This window comes from Eupeodes corollae, chromosome 2 (assembly GCF_945859685.1).
Source record: "Eupeodes corollae chromosome 2, idEupCoro1.1, whole genome shotgun sequence".
Classification (NCBI taxonomy): Eukaryota; Metazoa; Arthropoda; class Insecta; order Diptera; family Syrphidae; genus Eupeodes; species Eupeodes corollae.
Genome location: NC_079148.1, coordinates 128144605 through 128167919, shown reverse-complemented (window position 1 = coordinate 128167919; position 23315 = coordinate 128144605). Strand labels below are relative to the sequence as shown.

General features: G+C 31.3%; 1 protein-coding gene across 2 annotated transcripts in view; it reads right to left on the bottom strand.

Annotated features, from left to right (window-relative positions):
* Positions 1–23315, bottom strand: part of LOC129948190 (myocardin-related transcription factor B) — a 171963-nt gene that overhangs the window by 55156 nt on the left and 93492 nt on the right. Inside the window, exon 1 of one of the 2 annotated variants that reach the window (XM_056059071.1) lies at positions 10989–11756. The exons of the other annotated variant lie outside the window; for it this stretch is intronic. Coding sequence (XP_055915046.1) covers positions 10989–10995 — 7 coding nt within the window. The 5' untranslated portion in view covers positions 10996–11756. Of the gene's footprint in view, positions 1–10988; positions 11757–23315 lie in introns of those variants that run through there. 2 annotated transcript variants of the gene reach the window in all.

The window sequence follows — 23315 nt, the reverse complement described above, 5'->3', positions numbered from 1 at the left end:
TGAGTGTGTCTCGAAGAGTCTTTTTATATCTATAAAAAGCCATCAGTTGAAGTTACATAATAAGAGCATAACATTTAAAAGCCAAGAAATATATGTATTTACACCCAACAGTCAAAAAAAAAAACAAGACCACTAAATAACTTGTCCTAAATTATTCTTGATATGTCCCATCACCCTTGTTGCTGCAATAACTTGCCGAAATTCGTTTGAGTCGTTCGCCACTAGCATAAAGACCAATCTTATGTTGCTGCTACAAAAATGCACGTTGTTACTATTTTCATCAAATCAACAACAACAAAAATTTAACAAAATAAAAATATCACCGACATGGGTCTTCCGATCTGATGCAGTTCTTCATCTTGCTTGACAGCACTCTATGTGACTGTGACGAACTTGCCAAACGTCGGTGGCGGCGGCAGCTAGCAGTTGGAACCCTTACACGATTTAGCAAAACAAGAACCAACAAGCGGCAAGCATCACATTCCTAAGACTCCCCCGATAAAAATTCTGCAGATGATGATGCAACATAGAAAAGAACTCTGTGAAAACAGAGAGGAAGTGAAAGAAAAAAAAAACAAAAAAAAAGAAAATTGGAAAGCTTTACTGTCGCCAACGCCATTCCTATGGCCATACATGTGTTGTCCCTTGGTCTATTTTTTTTGTAACTGACACTGAGATGTATTGTGTAATATCATCAGTTTCTTATAATAAAACAAATAATTTTTGAGACTCCAAGTCTTTAGTAAAAATAAGTAAACAAAGGTTTTTAAAGGACTCCCTCAATACTGAAGAAACCAATGTTCTGTCCCGCGCCATCAGATCGACCCGTAAATATATTCAATCAGATAAAAATTTCTCATAACGAGAGTGGTACGAACAGAAAGTCTCTTTGGACACATTGCAAAATGCAAACGTGGCATCTTAAGAAAAAAAAGCAGGGTTGTTATATAAATTAAATGCATCAGAATATTTGAATTACACAGAAACTAGTTTCAAAATTCGAAACTGGTTTTGTTTCACTGTAGCTTTGTTGATGATTGAAAAACGTTTGAGATTTTGAATACAGAAAAACGGTTGATTTATCATTTTGAAAATATCGAGACAAGATCAATTTAAACCTATTAACAGAAGATTTTTAAAAGGGAGATGTTGGTAACCATAGCCCAAGAAGTTTTTACTTTAAAATACAAAATTGCTTTAGAAACACTCAAACATATTAAAACGATTTGAACAAAATTTGTAAAAGCTTTAAAATGTTTTTGGATTTAATTCGTACCTTGCACTTTGGACAAATACAGCTTTCAAAGAAAAAAAATGGACAACCTGTTTAATATTCTCGCGCTGGGTTTTAAAGACATTCTAGGAAACTGAAAGGCTGACGAACTTGCAAATACATCCCACGCCAGTATACCATTAGCTATACATGTAAACCTATCCTAAGCTACGACGTCATAAAGAATACTCCTAGCTGTCAAAAAACAAGTCTGGCCAAAATTTGATACTAAACGCCTAAAACAACTCATACCTCTGGGAAGATTGCACATGAGCTTAATAGGGAGGCATGCTTTTTCCACTTCAAACTTCCGCTAATGATTTCTGCAGTTAAGCGTTATGGATGTTCCAAACGGACTTAACGGGTCTGAGGAACCAAGTAAGTAAGTTATGGGTGTGAAAGATGCAATTTTTATAGCAACCCCAATGATCTTAAAAAATTCCGATATTTATTATCTTAAACACTTCTTAATAAGATCTAAATGGTTTAACGAATGGTGTAGATTCAAGGATTCTCTTGGTATCGCAATGGACCAACTGTTGGGTAAGTGTGCTGGTTTTCTTTCAGCTAGCTAATACTTAAGTTAACTTGGTTTTTTTAATGCTCTTTTTTCTTTTTGTGCTTCTCAAGCTCTTCATAAGTAACTTTTGCCAATAGTCTATCAAATTGATGTACATGACCAAAGTCTCCAGGGATATTGTCGCGTGACTATTTGGTCGTAAAAATTAAAACGTTTATGGATTTTAACACGATTGTCTGTCCATACAAATTATCATATTATTAATTAGCGACAATTAAAAGGTTGACGTTTTATCAATGAAAATTTGAAAATTACAGCTATCAATTAAACGAAAAATTAGAAGACTTTTATCTACTGAGCGATTTTTTTGTGTCACTATATTGAACTGATTGAAGTTGGATAAAATATTTGCGTGACAGAGAACTGCAAGTGATTGCATGATAGAAATATGTTGAAAGCACGATGGTTTTAATCGCAAAGAAGACCAAGCTCGTAAGTTAAGGACTGTAATTTGTAGTGAATAAAATATCCTTCAGAATTTTTCGCATCGATATTATTTGGAAAGTCTAAAATAATTCCTACTGTTCCTCTTGAGCTTGAGTTTTGTCCTTTAAAAAGAGCATACACTAATTATGTCCAGATAAAAAAATTACAAGCCCGAAAGTAACAAATGCATTAGATTTTCGAAACTATTTATGACTAAAATTATTTTGTATTACGAAAAAAAAAATCACAAATGTGTTTATAGCCTTAATTTTAGTTTGGCAGTAATGTTAATGACAGTTGCTCGTTTTCTTATATAATAAGCGCACACTCAAGGGAATATTACTAACGTTATTATGCAGAGGCACAGTGTGAGCACTAGGAAGAGGAAAGAGGGTTTGAAAGGAGAGTCGGTGCACATTGGCTTTTGAATTCCCGAATATTGCAATGACTTGGAAGAACAGGGTGTGGTAAGGCATTCCACATTCACGTAGTACGGCTAAATATCGAATCTCTGTACTTGACAGGACGACCGAAGTTGGACTAGAGGATATACTGATGAGAATTCCTAGATGAGCCAGTATTACGGTTGAACTGTTTAAGGGGAGGAATGCAGCTGGCTATTTCACAAGAGGATAAGCCATTAAATTAAGGGTAAAAAGGGTCAATCAAGAAACCTTACCACGATGTTTAAGCGAAATAAATAAATTAACTTTTGATGATATTATATCCAATCAATTTAAATGCTGTACATTCAATACTATCCAATAGGCTTCCGTAAGTTGCAGGAGCACCAGCCCAGAAATGAGAGTTATACTCAAGCTTCAGACGTATATAAGTCTTGTAGATAACAGCCAGATCAGAAGGGGTGACATTTTTATTGCATCGCCTGTGAAAACCCAAACACCTTGCCGAATTTTTGGCAACATCGCGTATATGATCGTTCCACAAGAGGTGGTTGGTGACACACATACCGAGAATATCGAGATGTTCTGTCTCATTGATGCAAATTCATGGATAATGGCAAAGGGGTATATCTCGCTTTAACGATAGAAGACAGCATTGGGGTTACGAAGCATTAAATTCCACGCAGTTTTTTATTCCCCATTGTACAATGCTGTTTAAGTCGGAATTTAATGAGCTTATCATAGAAGAGGGATGTGAGCCTGAAAACGAGTATGAAAAGCTAAGAGTACTATCGTCAGCGAAACAATGTATTGGATTAGATTTTGCAGGAGATCATTAATAACAATGAGAAAGAGTGTTGGAGAGAGATCAGAGCCCTGGGGCACACCATCATTTATTTTGAAGTTTTCAGACTTGAATCCATTTAATACTGCTTGTATTGAACGATCCAATGAAGCAGGGATTAATGAAAACCGAAAGCACGCATTTTCGATTAGAGAACTTGATGCCAAACCCTATCAAATGCTTTTGAAATATCAAGTGCAATAATCTTACTTTCTCCAAAGCAATGTAAAGATTTACTCCACTGTTCGGTGAGATGAATCATAAGATCACCAGTGGACCTATTGCTTCGAAAGCCGTACCGGTTATTACGAAGCTTTCACTCTTCAAGATATTTCTTGAGCTGATAATTAATCAGCGTTTCCACGTGACGTGAGTTCAATCGGTCCGTAATTAGAGGGAAAGGAAAATTCGCCTTTTTTTGGGAATGGGCTGGACAAATGCAGTTTTCCATCCGCCCGGAACGAGACCTGAGGAGTAGGACAGATGAATTAGCTCAAAAGCTGACTTGATTTATTTTAGTGGGAAATTTTGTATCCGTTTTATTAGCAAGAGGCAGTACCATACCAAAAAAACTTGAAGATGGGATAAGCACGAATTGATTGCAGGACCTTTTGCAAGACATTCCTATGCACTAACCATAAAGGCACTGATACACTGATACATCAGCAATTAAAGCAATTCAACTAAATTAATTTGTCAATCTAAACACAAACTATAAAACAACCCTGCTTCAACATCAAAACAGATGTAACATTCCTATACCCTTATTTTCGAAGACATAATACACCCTATACCATAACCAATAATGTTAATGCCAACATATAGCCAATTGACCACCTCACTATAGCTTTAGCCAAAACCACCCAGCAGCAGCATGCTGTCTTCAGAAAGAAAAAAAAACAACAACAAACCAAACCAAACCGAATCAAACCAAACAACCAACCCCACAATTGTCAATTATTTAATGCACAAAGTGTGGTTTTAATTTTGGCCAACACACTTTGGTATTCAGACAGTGTCGTCTCCTCTGATGGTTGACGAGGGTTAAAAATACACCTTCTCTGCCAAACAATTAGAAGATAAAATAAATTGAAAATAATCGAGCTTGAACTATCTAAAATTAAATTAAATGTATATCAGCGGGCTAGCAGTGTGATTTTTTACATACATATGTATCTATGTACATTGCATAGCACATAAAATAGACACGTATTTACATTACATAGATACAGTTTATTCCTGCTTAAATTTAAAAATCTACGAGTACCTTTACCTATAGTTGTACCGCTCGAAGGGGTGATGTTTGTATAGACAAGTGAATGTCAATAATTTAATTTTGTTATTTTATTTGATTTTATTTTTTTGGTTGGATGAAACTCTTATTTTTTATGCGCTTCTTGAAAGGCCGCGCCGATGATATAACTTAACATGTACCATGTGGCGGCTATCTTTCAACGCTGTCAATATTTTTGCTAAATAGTATCAGATCAGCGAATAACTACATATGTATATAGATACATAGTCTGTTGTGTGCTTTGAGTGGTTAATGTGCAGGATAGTTGCATTCCTCTATAGACAAGCTAAAATGAGATTTTGTATCTTATGCAAGTTTGTTTCAGATAAATAGATGGATACGAGTAAATAGAATCATCATCATCATCAACAGCATCATGATTGTTGGCGCGTTTTCTTTCGCATGCAGTTTGATTTGTTTATGATGAAATAAAATCAAACGCGTGGGATAGATTAAAAACACAAACTCACATAATATTTAGTGTCCTTGAAGTAGGATGTAGGATAAAATTGTACACTGATGGCTGCTTAGTTGAATTCGAACAGAATTAAACTTTAAAGTTAAGCGAAGGTGTAAGGATGTTGCACTTGTTTAAGAGAAACATGTTTTCAGCTGCCAATATTTTTTGTGAATAAATTAATTTTTATTTTAACGCGTTTATGGGCGTCAAATGAGGAATAACCCAAAGAAAGGTCATTGAAAAGAAAGAGATTTCTCTATTCGACATTTTTTTTTTTCTTTTTGTTGAGGGTCATTTTTTAAGATGATATGGTTTGTAATGTTTGACAAAATCTTCAAGTAATACTCACTCCTTTTCTTTGGAGCTTTAAGTTCAATATTAATAAAGGTGGTGCTTACCTGAAAAAAAGAATAAAATATATGGTTAATATCAGATAAAAAAAATTGATTTCAAAGTATAAAATGTAGCGTTTTCCAATAAGAGGATTCATTTTGAATAGATGGTGATTTTGGGCAATTTTGTCTCTCAAAGATCTCATTTTTTGACATTTGACAAGTAAAAGCTTAACCATAAATAAAAATGTACCGATATATACTGCAACAACGCATTGAAATTGAAAATGGTGGAATTTTAGTAAAACTAAAACGCGCCGTAAAGCTTTTTCTTTAAACCGTGTGTGTCGCTTAAGACCTACATAGATTTTTGTATAATAAGCGCACACTCTAGGGGATATTACTACCTTTGCTATGTAAAGACACAGCACTACCAAGGGGATAGAGGAATTGAAAGGAGACAAACATTAATTTTGAATTCCTGAATATTCCACATTCACGTAGTACGGCTAAAGAACGAATCTCTGTACTTGACAGTACTACTGATGTTGGACTTGAGGGTATACTGACGAGCGTTTCTAGAAGCATGAGTATTATTATTATTTATGTGATTAATGGAAGGAATGCAGCTGCCTATTTCTCTAGAGCATAAACAGTTAAAATAACGGTAAAAAAGGGTGAGAAAGGAAACTTTACGACTATGTTCAAGCGACGAAAATGATCCTATGATGCCATTATTACCAATCAATCTGAATGCTCTACATTCAATACTGTCTAAGAGTAAGCCAGACATGGAAGTTATACTCAAGCTTTAGAAGTATATACGTCTTCTAGATAACAGCTACATCAGAGGGGGAGAAAAACTTCTTGCATTGTCCTAGAAAACCCAAACATCTTGCGGCATTTTTAGCGACATCGCGTATGTTATCCTTCCACCCTGTGGTGGTTCGTGATACACATACCGAGAATATCGATATGTTCAGTCTCCTCGATGAATGTGCCATCTATGGATAATGGCAAGAGTGGTACATATCGCTTTAACAAATTTGTTCGGTAAGATGAACCATGAGATCAACAGTGGACCTATTGAAAGCCTTATTAGGGGTCATTAAGAAGCTTTTGATCTTCGAGATATTTTTGGAGCTGGTAATTTATCAGCGTTTTCATGATCTTGGAAAGAAGGGACATAAGTGCTATTGGACGACAGTTGGAGTGGAAGTGTTGATACACTGTGTTTAGAGGCTGGACAAACGCTGTTTCCATCCACTCGGAAAGAGATCTATAGATCAGGAATAATAGCGAGGATACATTGGGGACCTGCAGATTTATGAACATTGAGATCTTTTAGGACTCTCGAAACAATACAAGTGCGAAAAAAGGTTGGATCCATAGAATCAATAACGCGTTCAATGACAGACGAAGTCATAACACAGAACCGATAAGGAGAAAGAATTCTTCATGTTTTTAGGAACGAAAAAATTATTTAATGCACAAAGTGTGGATGGACGAAATAATTTGTTGACTTAATTTCTGGTCACGTAAAAATTCGTCCGTCCGGTTTTTCTCAGTTGTATTGGCTGTAAAACAACGGAAACTTACTATCTTAACCCTAATAACTTTTTTACAGCTCGACGCAAGCCATGCGTTTTCCTTACGTCTGATGCTTTAAACCCTGTTCGGGATAAAAGTTCTCATTTCCAAGAGAATCAAACTTGAAATCATTTCGGCGCTGGTATCAACGTCACTATAGAGGAAGCATACTGACCTGTTAAATATCCTAAAATAATTATTGAGATGTAAATAATGCTGTTGCAGCTTGTAGTGTTGACGAAAACGCAGGTTAGTAGATCGTATCTTTTATAAAACTTAGTTAACACGAGATTTCAAGACGTACAATCACTAGCAACATTGTACCTCTACTTATTAGGTTTTTATCAAAATATATGGATTTTATCAACAAATTATCTCTAGTGATGAGACCCATTTTCAAATCAAATTTGAGAATCGGAAAAGCCAAGAATGATTGTCCAAGGATTCACTGATTGGTGGTAAGTTTTGGACTGGCACTGTAATTTGACATTTTCCATTTGAAAATGAGGCTCTGTTGCGATGAATAAACTGGACTAGAAAGAGAGATATTGATGTGGAAGAAGAAATTTTGTGCCACATAAAAAATAACAATTTTAAAATAAGAGTTTTCAAGTCACTAAAAAATCGATTTAAGATTTTAACTATGAAATTGATAATGTTATCGATTACTTAAAGTAGCAAATGTGTGAGTTGGTTTTGATAAGCTTCCTGAATTGCAACCTTAGCCGTGTCGACTATTTTGGCTAATATTATCTTCCATTGTTTATGACATACTTTCATCTTTAATATAAAATAAGCATTGAATGATTTTTCTTAAGACACATTCGTTTTTGTTTAATGTCAAAATGAAACCTCTTAAAGTAAAGAAAGTATATTAATTGGAAATGAAGATAAAAAGATAATTTTTTTCAGAACTGTCCAATCAATTTCCTTGCATTTCTGAGAAACTTATTTCTCTCAGAATTATACAAGAAACATAAAAAGGTGCAGCTGTATATGATGCATAGTCGGATCGGAACCTTCCCTTAAAGAAGTTCATAAACCTCATTCTCAATATAGAAGAAGAAAACCTCACCCATAATAATTATTATTAGAGTTCATAAAGCATCTTATCTTTCTATTTATAAACTTGTCAAATCGTTTATTTTTCTACGTGACAAAAGTCTCGATTGAAAACCGATTAAATTAATAAAAAAAAGAAAAGCAAACACTTAAATTAAATACGATTATATGGTTCTGTCTGTAAAAGGCAAGAACCGACAAATTATAAAAAAACTTACAACTAAATGCAAAGAAAAATTTTCATAAGAAAAAAATAAATCACCAATTACAAGTAATCTTTGCACAATTCAACTCAAGAAAAAGACATTAATTGTAAGGTTGGACATAAGAGCGAAAAAAAAGTTCCAAAGAGTATAGGTATAGAATATCTGTGAAGTGAAAAAGAATTTAAAATTTTCACCATTAACGAGATTACTTTGGACTTTATGAATATTTAATTTCATATAGGAATTGTGTCATAATTGTGGTTCATTGCATTTGGTCAAACTTTGAACTTTGCCCGAAAAAGAAACTACAGAAAACACTCTTTTTGAAATGTAGGTATTATTATGGGTATTGGGCAACTTGCTCTACAATATATATATGTACATACAAACTTGTATTGTGTGTTTTATTGTAAAGTTCAATTGGGATTTGTTTTGAGAGTAAAAATAGGTTGTTTTAGGGGTGTGAAAACTTGAATAAATGCTAAGGCATAAAGTAGGTTTAATAGAGTTTTTAAAACAAAAATAAAAATAGTAGGATTTTAAGCTTTTAAGAGGAAGACTTGTATATGGAAATGACCCACTTTTTTATATCGGATATTAGGAAATTATATTATATTTCATATTGGAATTTTAGAAGACTTTGGTGGGTGTTGATTCAATTGCGATTTGGACTTTATTTTTTATGCCATACTAATGGGGTGAGGTTGAGTTTTGATGTTTTTTTTAAGTTTTTTTCTTAAGCAATTTTCGTGTAAACTTAAAGAAACTTTTTTCACAACTACGGATTTTTAAATGGACACAACCAAAACTTAATTTCCGTTAACACCTTTGTTGCTATCAGCAGCATAGGTCCCGAAAGGAGCTAGATCTTACTAGAATATAAGTAAACAATACTTATTTTTTAAGAAATACCCTTTAACAAAGGATTCAGGGAAAATTTGACTATTTTTCTAGTATCTTTCTTGATAAGAAGCAAGTGTACCTTCAGGTTATGTTATGTTTGTTTATGTTTTAAAATTTTAAATTTACTAATAGAATATTTTTTCGTAAGAAGGATTAAAGTAATTTCTTCGAAAACCTTACTCCAAACAATTTGTTATCTTAATGAGATCAATTTTTTTTTTTTAAAGAATTTTTGTTTTTAGATTATAGATACCATTGATATAGGGTTAGCCATTTCAAACATAGACGTTAATAAAACACATACAAAATTTTAATTATAAAGTTCGAACCTTTGTCATTACGCGAATTGTTGCAAGCATGGATTCTTTTGGGGTAATTTTCGATCACTGTTTTACACATATTGGGCAGTATCTCAGTCATATCTTGACGAATGTTGGTTTTAATTGCTCAAGAGTTAAAGGTTTATCTGCATAAAAGCATAAAAACGGTCTTTCACGTAGCCCCACAAAAAAAGTCCAGCAGTGTCAAATCGCATGATCTTGATGGTCAGTGGATATCGCCAGTACGAAAAATTACGCGACCAGGAAATGTCTCTTGCAATAAAGCCATATCCGCTCGAGTTATGTGACATGTGGTACCGTCTTGTTGAAACCACATACTTCCCAAGTTCCATGCTCGAATTGACGGTAACAGTCGGTCGATCGTTGTTTTCGAAGAAGTTAGGTGCAATTACACCTCCGGACCAAAAAGCTCATCAAACAGTGACTTTTTGTGCCTCTCTTCAATTACTTAAGGATTCTCAGAACCCCAAATACGACAATTTCCATTCTTTACATACCCACCGAGTGAGAAATGTACTTGGTCACTGAAACCGCACAATGGATAACCCGTTGTTATAATAAATGTCATAAACGCCTTATTTAAAACCTTTTACAATGGCGCAACTACTCTTTGTTTTGATGAAATGTTAGCATCCCCAATGAAATTGATTCGCTTCAAAAACTCAAGTTGCTCAATGAAAAATAATGACTCATTGTAGGAAAACACAAACTTATAAACTGTTTTTACTATATTCGGTGTATGACAATTCGACAGTTATATATTTAAATGTAAGCCCGAGAAACTGATTTTTAAAATTCAATTTAAAAAGCACGTATACGCCCAAGTGAACACAAAATAAAAATTATCAAATGTAATTTTTTATTGAGAAAAAAAAAGAATATACTCGTGTTTTTTATAATTTACGTAATTTTGATTGAAGCCAACTTTCAATACAGTCATATTTAGTCAAAAAAAAACCAGTGCTGTCAAGTTTAATAAGCCAGAAAATGGACTACTTCTATCGGATTAAAACCGTCATTTGAGATACATTAAAAACGTTTAAAGTGTTTTGACTTTATTCGATTGTTTCGAATGACGTGTTAAGCTCCTAGTCTAATCTTAACAGAAAATTGCATGAAAAACCACTTGTACCTGTGTATCTACTTAAGAATTTTACATTAAAAACTCTTCACAATTTACTGATAAAATTTTACTTAAAGTAGTCGATATCAATTAAATCACCAACTCATTAACTTATCAACTTATCAAAAAAAAAAAAAGCAAAATACTTACCAAACATTTATCAATTGTTATCATGAAGGAAAAGCTCATTCAATAGAATCTTTTTTCGATGAATCATTTAAAGTCACTCACGATTCATTTTCTACATTTATTCACGCTCGACCTCTGAGTCGTCGTCGTCGTACTAACTTATTGTATTGTATTGAAAAGTAATAATTTATCAAAGTTCAATGTTATACTCGTTTTCCACAACGATACAAACAATATTGTAGAAAAAAAATTCTATCTCACGCCATCAATAACTCACGAATCGATTATAACAAAACAACAAAATAAAAATATAAGAAATATTAATGAAAACTCCGTGTTTTTTTTGAGATTTTTTGTTTTGTTTAGCAAATGAAGGAAGAAAAAAAACTTGTTTATCCAACAGCTGTGTTCTGGTATGACGTAATGTAAACAACACTAAGTTCTCATGTTTTTCACCCTCCTTCTCACATCCAAACTCTTGGTCGTAGGAACGTCTAAATTATTCGAATTACTAAAACACCAACAATATAGCAACAAAAAAATTAAATTTTTAAATTGAAATCAATCTTTATCGAACCTACATACATATATTGTATATCTATAAAACTCGTATACAACACAAATTTATCTTTTTTTTCTATTAAATTGTTGCAAGAAATTAATTAAACAACGAGTAAATTCTTTTTCATCATCTGTTTCACAAAATGTGCATGAGCATAATTTCGCGGAATTATTAGAAAATTTCAGAAATAATATTTAATTGTTTGAGATCATTTTTGGAACTTATAAACAACATTATATATATATTTGTTTTTTTTTTTTGATTTTGGTAATTTTAATAGAAATTTTAATCAAATCACTGGATCTGCACACACATCACGTCACGTCAATTCCTATAGATTTCGGAAGTGAAGGTAAACAAAAAGTTCACCCGATAACGCCACTGCCATCGTCGACGACGGAGCGGATGCCGCGCCACACCAGCCGGTTCGCAAAAGATAATCGATTTTTAGAATAAAAACAAAACAAAAAATGACGACAAGCAACGATTTATGTTCAATTATCAAATAAATCGAAGATTTATACGCACAATTTGGTCAAAATCTATAATTTGCAGGTTTTTCATTGAATAAATTGCAAGGTAAATGGAACACCATCTCGTCAAATGGACAGATACAGGTTAAGCAACTAGAACAAAACTGCACACCTCATAGGAGAGGTGGAAGTGAAAGGAGAGGTATGGTGCTTGAAGAGGGGGGATACGCCACACAGAGTTTTGAAAAGAAGACGAAAAAAAGCACAATCACAGACAACACCAACCAAAAAAAAAAAATAAAGGAAACTTGTTTTTTGCACCAATTTGATGTCAATAGATACATTTGTATCTTTTTTAATACGAAATTTTACCGGCTGTTAATCGGTGGACGGCCGTTATAAACTAGTTTTTCTTTCACGCGTTTTGTTTTATCTTTCAATATCTTCGGTTCGGACACATAACCGTTCAACTAAAACTGTAAAAACATTCTGCGCATCTTTGAAATTCGCGATTTAATCGCTAATACACTTCAACGATATTGGAAAAGATTGAAATTCTAAAGAAAATTTGATATATTGATAGTCGACACTTATAAAAGATTTATTATATCTTATCGATCAAAAGTAGTATGAGTATAGATACTTAGAAATAATAACAACAACATTAAACCACTCGAAATCAAAAGACTGCGATTTGGTGAACAAGCTCAACAGTTGTGACTATGAAATATGGGATTGATATTTTCGTTACACCACCGACCGCAAAGAACGAGAAAAGGAGTTGAATTGTGTCTTGTGTGTGTCATTGCTGTGGAAAGACGTTTAAAGTGAATTTTCTTCTTTTTTCTTCTTCGTCTTCGTTTTCGTTGTTGTCTGCTTGCTTGACCATTTTTTTTTATTTTTTTGTATTTCATGTTTTTATTATTTATTTTATCATTTTTTCTTTTAATACTCGTATTTCTGGCCGGCCGGCAGTGGTTATAAATCAGAGCCGTAGCTTAAATAAATTTTGCATAAGGGTTGATTGCTAAGGGCGCAACTTTTTAAGAACAGAGGCACATTCCTGAAAATATGAATCGAAGCAGAGTTAAAAACTAAGATTATTGATATAGAACTCTATTTTGATTCAAAAATTCACATATTTTCAAATTATAAATTATTTTAGAAACTAAGGAATAAACCTGAGCTTTAGTTTTGTTTTTCAGTTTGTCGAAATAAAAGATTCTTAGACAGATGTCTGTACGTGCGTGTGGACGTATGTTCTTACGCCCGTACGTTCTTGACATTTTTTTCGTCGTCCATAGCTCAAGAATTAGTAGAGATATCGACTTCAAATACATTTTTTAATACCTATAATAATGCAGTAAGATGCAGAAAGGACTCTTAAACAAATTGAGTGGGTGGTTTTCTAACAATAATAATTTAAAAAAAGGTGAACATTTTGGTTAACCCTAAATAACTCACGAACCAATAACGCTAGAGACTTGAATTAAATTAAACATTATGTATTGTAGCGTGATACCAAACAAATAGGTTTTTGGAAAAAAATCAATTAACGTTTTTTTATAGATCAAAAAGACTGAACAAAAAATATTTGTCAGCTCGAAAATTTTATGAACGAAAAATGATTTTATTTCCAAAAAATTGTGTGCAACGAAGAATAACATTTTTTACATCTGTATAATTATACATTAATAAAAGTTGGTAAAAAATTGAATTTCGACTCAAATGTCTTTTCAAAAATTAAAAATATTAGCTTCAAACTAATTTTATCGTATGAGAAATATTCTCTTCAACATGCGATAGAATTTTAAGAAAAATCGGATTGACAGGCTTTAAAAAAAAGCATTACCAAAAGTTCGTTCAAATTGATTTTCCACTCAAATATCTTTTCAAAAATTTGAGACGTAGGTTTCAAATTAATTTTATATTAGAAATTCTACAAAATATATTGTTTTTAACATTCAATAAAATTGTAAAAAAAAATCGAACTGACAGGTTTTTAACAAAAACCAAAACTTAAAAAAAGAAATACTAAAAGTTCGTAAAAAATTTATTTTCGACTTTAATATATTTTCAAATATTAAAGATATTTGCTTTTAACTAATTTAATTTTATAAAAAATATAGTTTTCAACGTTTAGTAAAGTTTTGTTAAAGATCGATTTAACAGTTTCCCTACAAAAAATAAAACTTAAAACATTACTAAGATCTGGTAAAAATTGATTACGACTCAAGCATCTTTTCAAAAATTTGAGATTCAAATTAATTTTCTCTTATCAAAAAAATTGCTTTCACAATTCAGTAAAATTTTCAGAAAAATCGATTTGACAGTAAAAAAAAAACCCTGACAAAATAACATTACTAAAACTTGGTAAAAATTTACTTTTGACTCAAATGTCTTTTCAAAAAAGAAAAACATCGGCCTCAAATTTATTTTATCTCACAGAAAATATTGTTTTCGACATTCAGTAACTTTTTTATAAAAATCCAACAGTCAATTTTTTTAATCTACTACAATTGGTAAAAATTGCTTAGCGACTAAAAAATTAGCAAGAGTAAATTTGGAAATCAAACTATTTCATTATATGGAAAATATTGTTGGTTATTTTTTTAATTTTGTATAATGTATAATGTATAAATGCAAGTTAAAAATAATAGTCCAAATAATGATAAAGCTAAAAGCTCAAGCCTAGTAAAAGGGCCCAAAGGTAAAATAGCTACGGGTCTGTTTATAATTTTGTATTTATTTTTATTTATTATTTTTAGTTGTTTTGTTTATCTCTGTTTTTTTATTTTGTTTTTGTTATTATTTGCTTTTCCTTTAAGTTGACAGCCGTTTCTTACAGCTGTTCGAGCAAAAACTAAAATGAATAATACTACATATACTTAAGGATGTATTTGTTTATTTGCAATGTAGTTATAAACTGTGTTCGTGTGTGTGTTTTTTGGTTGTATATACTTCTTAAAGAAATTTACGAACAAAAAACTGAGATTACAGAAAATGTCTATAGTATAATGATAATAATTATAAGTTTTGTCTGTTGAGATACTGGACTTGATACAAACGATATAATATATACATACATAGTTATATACAAAATACAAATGTCAGTATAAAAAAGATTAATATAAAGATTATTAATAAACGTAAATCATCATCAGCAGCAAAAGCGTGTTATTTCTTTTTGTACCAACATAAAAGACAACAGAGAAACAAAACGATAACTTTTTGTCAGGGATTTGCCGGTGATAATGACCGCTTAAGATGGTCATAATAACAAGATGGGAAGCAAGTTTTATTATCTTTTAATTTCTCACCCAGTTTTTGAAAATTCACACACATTTATATGGGATTTGGAACTTGTTGAACAAGTTAAACATTTTGTGTTAAGGTTTATGCACTTAAAGATAGCATTAGTGGATAAATAGGAACTCTTTTTTCTACAGTAATTTTTAAATTATAAATTCTGATTTTTGAAAAACGAAAATGACTGTTGTTACCAAGCTTAAGATATTAGTACATTCCATTTTGTGACGAATTTTGACAGCATAATTGGTATTTTATGACTTTTTCAACTCAGCAAATAAAGTGAATGAGATATCAAAACCTTATGTTTCATATGAAAAATCACACAGAATCAATACAAAAATTTTTATTCATACAAGTCAAAACAAAAATATGTTTTGAAAGAAAAGCAAAACTCTTAAACTAGGAACATCAACATTGCGGTTCTTGAAAAACAAAGTTACAATTACGATCAAATCTTTTATTTGGAGTTTTTAAGCAATCAAATGAAACAAAGTATGTGTGTATGTTTTTCTTGCGTTTTCAACCTTTTCTATTTATGTTACAACTGCAAAAGCAACTATTTTCATTATTTATTTCTACCACATTGCTTTTTTATCTATAACTAAACATTTGTTTCAATTTACAAAACATGATTGAGATGAGGGTTTTTTAAGTAATTATAAGAAAAATACAATTTTCTCTGCAACTAAAAATAAAATACGCCAAAAGTTTATCAAGTCAGTGTTATTTTATGTAGATTAGAATTCTTCTAAAATTGTATTTATTCTTCATTGTGGAGTTTGATGGTTTCAAACAATCCATTCCTGAAGTAATACAGAAAGTATCATCAGAGGATTATAAAAAAGACTAGGTACAGTACAAAATCTATAATTCTAAGAAAAGAAAACCAACACTAACAAAAAAAGGAGATACTTCTCGTAGTTGAGAAAAACGTGATCAAACTTTAAGATGACGATACTATTGTTTTGTTTAAAAAGCGTTAAAGTATATCTGCAGCAAGGATCAATAAAAGTAACTAAGACTTTTGTATGTGGAAATTAAATATATACGAATAGGTATTCATGATATAAGGGTACGTACCTTACGGAACAAATACAACAAAATAAAGAATGCATTGAATATTAAATTAGATCCATTAGGTTTATTTTTTAAATAAATGTATTGTCGAGAGTATAGGGTATGAAGAAATCGAAATTGAAGATTTCAATTGAGTTTTCTGGTATATTTGAATTTTTAGCCAAACAATACAGAAGAAAAAGTATGAGACTTAAATAAAAATGAATTCGATTGAATTGGAATGGAATAGCAAAAAGCTCAAGGAAATGGAATAATATAAGTAGGTTATGCTAGATTTTATATTTACATATATTATTTTTTGAAGGCAATATAGTCAAAGACAAGAGACAAAAAGATGAAATTTAAGAATTGGTGCATGTCTTTGCATAAATTAAATTTCATTATTTTTAAAGTACTTAAATATTGATTATACCAAATGTTAGAAAACACACAGTCAATTTAAAAAGTTTATACGATGAAATTAAAAGAAAAATAAAACATTCATTTAGAGTTTCAGAACGTAAGTTCTCATAGTTTTCTAGTTAATTAGGATATCAAGCAGGTCATTTTAAAAATGATAGGAAAATGGCACCAAAACACCAGCTTTACAATATCCGAATTTATCTTAAAATTTATCCCTTACCATTGCAAATATTTTATACATCGATATATTTTTTTACAAGTTACGTTTTTTGTCTTACCAGTCGACAATATTATTTTTATTTTTATAAAATAACCAAACCAATACTTTTTTAAAGGATTAAAATGTCCCAAATTCAAATTTTTAAATATTTCCTTTGAAAAAAATGCTGAAAACAACCAAACTCGGGGTTTTTAAGGTTGAGATAAGAATTAACTATAAATTGTTAATAATTAAAATTATTTCGAGTCCAAACCATAATTTTAAGTATTCGGAAAAACCATCACGATTTTTTTTTCGAAAAGAGCTAATTTATAAATTTACGTAGCCACAAATGTCTCCAAATTTTAAGAAGACATATTTCAACAACTGACTTGAAACATTAACTTTGACATTGGAATTCAATTGAATATACAATTTCAAAAAGGGCACATCTCTGAAAATTTAAAATGTTTAGGAATTGAAAAAAACTTGTAATTTTTTAAACAAGTGCATATATTTTTTTTAATGTACACGCGATGACGTTTATAGTAGAATTAACACCAAAGATTTGCTGTCTTCGAAATTAATGGGTGTAGACAAGCATTTACGTTACATTACAAGTGCAATATTATTGTCAGTAACAAAACTTTGTCAACCAGTGTAATTTGCTTAATTTTGAGCGTATTTAGAATTGATATTTTTTAAAGCGCATACATTCATTTTTTTTTGGTTGTTACAGTCAAACTCCCCTATAATGAACTTCTACATAACGAAGAACTCTCTACGAATTGATTTTGAGTACACATCTTTTTGGTTACTTTTTTGGTTTGTTTTGATTTTCTTATAACGACTTTTCTTACATTTTTCTACACAACTAAAAAATTTTGTTGCTCGAAATTCAAATTTCAAACTTTTTCACATAACGATTTTTTCAAATAATTTTCTGTTAAAAACAACAGCATGCAGAGAAATAAAACCTTGCAAGAAAATTTCCCCAAGATTTTAAATGAAAACATTCTACGTTCAGGCTTTAGTGAATATAATTGAAAATGTCTAGAAGTAGCATTTCTCTTGAGAAAAAGTTGTTATTAATTAATAAAGTTGAAGAACGATTGACTAAAAAACAGATATTAGTATTAACGTGTTTCGAACCTTTCTGGAGATGAAGAGAAAAGTACCAACTAATTTATTTGAATCTCTCAATTTATTAGACTATTTTGTTGAGAAAGAAAAATTGAAGAATGTTATTCAAACGAAAATCATTGACTTCTTTAAATAAAAGTAAAAAGAAAAAATTTCTGTATAACGAATTTTCTATATAACGAAATAATTCCCCGTGCAAATTCGCTATAGGGAAGTTTGCCTATAAAAAGAAAAATGCAATATGAATATATTACACATTGTAAAAGCTGAAACAAATATTTATATAAGAAAAATGTATTTCCGTTTTAAATAAAAAATACAATTTTACAAGTTTTTATTGTTAAGTAAACTTTTATGTATTAAAAAACAAAGAAACCACTACATTTAAAACTAGGGAATTTTAAACCGATAACATTCAAGACAACTTTAACAAAAACGAAACATCGTCACATGTTTTCAAGAACACACTAATTTACTTGATTAAATTTTTTGTATTTCTACGTTAAAAGCCTTTACCTTTGGTATGTATTTAAAACGGGTATTTTGTGACGATTTTTTGCTTTTTAACAGTCACTGTTTAATGTTGATAATATGATCAAAATTATAAAGTTCAAGAAGTCTCAAACATATGTTCAAAGTTGACTGTGTATTTAGTCACGGAATTATTTAATTTAAAAATAAAGCTCTTTATTTCCCACCATTTTTCTTAGCTTGGATCATACCTTGAAAACAGATCCAATGAGGTAAAATTTAGAAATTGTCATTCAGAACCTTTTTTGCGCAATCTGGTGTTCCCCAGGGAAGCCATCTTGGTCCTCTTCTGTTCATTCTGTCTATTAACGACGCTCAAGTGAAGTTCTCATTTTTGCTGATGAAAATTTTTATTGATGAAATTTTTTAAAATAATAAAGTACACAAATACAAGATCGTATTCTTTTACATTGATAGTTTTACATGTTGGTGTGGGAAAAATAGACTTTTCCTCAACCCTTTAAAATGTCAGACGGTAACTTTTACTAAAAACTAATTTGATTATTGTATATCAAAGCAAAAACTCTGTCGCGTCTTCACATTTAAAGATTTAGGTGTTCTTTTCTGTTAAAACTTGGAATTTACATATCACTTCAATTTTTTGTCAATGAGGCAATTTCATTCGCTTTTCCCCAAAGGGTCTTGATCCTTATGACCTGCCACTCTATAAACTTCGTATTCAGCTTCTTCAAATGCAATCTCTCTATAAAAGGTGTTTTAATAATAATGACTTAATATTTCTACATCAGCTCATTAATGGTGGAATTGATGTACCTTATTTGCTATTTTGTGTCGATTTAAACTACCGAGACAGAACTCATTAACGGCATTCATTTGATTTTATACATAATGACTTCCATAGAACTTACTATGGGAAGAATGAAACTTTTAGTCAAATGAACATTTTATATAACTTAAACTGTTCATCGATCGATTTAAATCTAACTGTTTTGAATAAATGCTCCACTATAGTAAACGTCTTTATTTTATTTAATATTAATATTAAATGTTAATTATGTTTGGTATTTTGAGCGTTTGTTAGGCTATAATATTGTATTAATTTCTTACTTACAACTAACACATGCACTTAGAGTGAACCTTTAATCGTAGTTCGACGGTTGCTATAAGCTAACTACTTTCTAAAAATTATGAAGTGTAAAAAATTTACTTTTTGAAATTGAATATAAAAAAAGATTCATTTATGCTTCCAATATTTCCGGCCATGGAAAAATTTAGTATTTTAGGTGTTTTTTTTTTATTTTCTGCTACAAAGATTTTCATTTTTGAGGATTTCTATCCTCAGACCGTTTTGGTATTTAAGCCGGATTTATTTTGCTCCACAAGTTGAAAGTTTTTCTTCATCAAAAAATAGTATCAATCAGAGATCATTATTATTAAAAGAGATGTTTTAGGACCTTAGAAGTGGATTTTGAATTCATGTTTAGTTTTAAAGCTCCATTCTATAGATTTGTTTAATTTCAAGACGAACCAAATCCCACAAAATTTGTTCGTTCTCGAAGCAATTTCAAACTGATCGGGACATGCGGGTGTGGCAACCATACTAATCAAGAAATGTAGAAACGGTCAATTCGCTTTACAATTAATTTTTGATCGAACTCTTTTGTTAAATATGGAAACCTCATAAAAGACATCAAACAACTGAATTTTTTAAGACTCAAAGCATCCATAGATTTTTCATCTTGACGGAATCGACATCTTGTTCCATCTAAACATCCAAAATAGATTTCCTGAAGAATATAAGATCATTTTATAAAGGTATCTCAAGCGGAGTCAAAAAATGAGCAAAAAATTAATAAAAAAAGATTTGATGATTTTAAAGAAAATGTTAGAAAAAAAAATAATAAAGGTCATCAAGTTCTTTCAATTTTCTATCCCTGCTTATAACTTTATTGCACACGGTGCACGTCATTTTCCTGCCTACCTCCATACCTTAAAAACACAACAAAACAACACAAACATCAACATCAGGAGCTAATTAAGTTACAATTAATTTTTCTGAGGGTGTCATCGAAGAGAAAATGCTTTTGGTGACCACACGAAGCACGATGACACCACCGCATAAAAAACAGAAACAGAACATAGACCAAGCAACCATAACCAATCAACCAATATAATTTGTTATTTGGGCCAAAAATAAAGGGCATATCTAGGGTGTCATAAAAACCAATGTAAACTTTTGATATATCTCTAGAATTGTGCCCAGGGGTGGATTTGTCAAGTGACAAAATCAATAGCAACTGTTAAGGGCTCCAAATAAAAAAACATAAGCATGCAAATATGTATATAAATTGCAAAACAGCTTTAAGGGGGTATTCTGGTCTAGAAATTAAAAAAATCGATTTTTTTTTCTTTTCATATTTTCATAGTTTAATTATTTAAGAATATGTCTACGAGAGGATTTTCCCAAATTCAAATTATTTTCGGAGAAATAAGTATTTTGCTGAGCAGCCATCCAAATCGGTTGGGCTGCAACTAATAGAACAAAAGACATAATGGGGTACTTTAAACGCGTTTTTCTCAGAACTGTCTTTTTGAATCTGATACCCACGATTTCTCAGGTTCTGCCGAACCGATTTACTTGAAATTTTAAGAGATTCTTCTTTAGGGACTTGTCTACGTCCGGAACTACGGCCATCCCCAAATTTTCATTTTTAATATTTTTAACAAATCGAAGAATGTTCAAAAAAATGGTAAATTTTTTATATTTTTCTTTAGACAGCCGCCATTTTGTAAAAAGAAATGTTTGTAACTTTTACGTAGTTCCAGACATTGCGACATTATTGTAGATTAATAATCTTTTTTAGTTTTTGATTTCAGATTTCTAGGAGAGTTAAAATCGTGGGTATGGTCACGCACCAAATTTTTGAGACGCACCACTCCATGAACTGATAACTAACGGAATTTTGATTTTTTTTTTACTTTTTTATTTTTTTTTGTATGCTTCTAATGTGAATAAATAATGTATAAAAAAATGTATGGTAAAATTGTTGCTTGCTTTTTTCTACAGCACTTCAAAAATTACCTAAAATTCATGTCTCTAGACCAGAATACCCCCTTAAGCTCATTTTCTTGACTTCAAAGAGTGAGAAATTTTCAAAGGCAGATCTTTTAATACTTTTTTGGGTTGAAGAAGGTACAAAGATATCTATAGATCCCCTACTGTACTATCGAGGTTGTATACATAAAATCGATGTTGTTTGTTGATGGCCCAAGAACCGATTGCTCGGTTAATTGCTTCTTCAGTGTATTTTTTTATGTTGATTTTTGTGTGCTCTTATTTAATTCCCTGAATCGACGACGCACAACGTCAAACGACCTAACCTCCTGACGAAGCACGACGACGCGATGCGACGAACAGACACGATGCGCGAAGTTTTGTTTATATTGTGGTCATCAATCTGTTTTGCTTTTGGGGTTTTATGTTTGCTTAGTGGCCACCATTTACAACCCCTTTGAGTAACAAAAATTCAGGGATTTTTCAATCAAATAGCGCGTTGATCGAGGTGTGTTCGATATAATGCAAACATCATACAAATCCCAAAAATAAAGAACACCGTTCGGGAGGGGGTGGGGGTGAAAGAGGATATCTCGCGAACTTTGAAAAATAAAAGAAAAACAAATTCCTCTGACCATCGTTATGGGATGAGACAAACAACAAAAAAATCACATTAAAATGTGTCCTCAATTAAATTTAATTAATTTTTCTATACGCTCAATAAAAATTCAATTTCAGATTATCAGAGAAAGAGGGAGATTCCGTTATAATTAAATATTAGCATTTTATGTCCTAGATTCTCATCAAACCAAAACCCAAAGCAAATAATAATAAAAACAAACAAAAACAACCAGGAGGGTTTTTTCGCCTGTTGCCTGTTGCACACATGTCGAGTCGAGTTGAGTCGATTTTGGGTCTTTCCTCTTTTTGTGTATAGTTTTTGAGTATTTTGGGGGAGTGTGTTTTCTGGCGTTAAATGTTGCAACATTTTAGCAAAATCCGATGCTTTTAGAGGAGACTCACAAAACACACAACGTTTAGTATGTGTGTGTATTTGAATTTAGAAAAATCAAATTAATTACTAATTTGTTTATATTTCGTTGCGCGTTGCATGATTTGTTTTTGCTACAAAATGAAAAATACAAATTAAAGTTTCTTATTTTTGTTGTTGTTGTTGTTTTTTGTATCGTAAACATTTTAATATCTATTAGGAAGCCATGTTTTGAGAATTTTTCCAATTTTACGGCTAATAAAACATACGTACATATGTTTTCTACTTTAAGGGGTTTTTTTCAGTTCTTGTTTTTTTTTTTTGTGGCTTATAGATAGTTTTTGAAGACACATCATATTGATTTTGGGTAGATTCGTGTCAAAAATGTCAATCAATCTTTCTGTCTATCGTGTTTCTCTATTTCTGTCTGGATATTTGGATTGTTACTATGATGTTGTATGTAGAAATATTGATATCGAAATAGGTTTTATGATGACAAGGTCATTCAATAGAACAATAAAATGATGGATGCGGAGGCGCTAGATTGAAAATTAGAAAACCTATCAATATGGAACATTGAAGATATTTATGAAGATTTTTGTATGATTGTTCTTCACAGTTCTTGTTGTTGATAGCGGTATG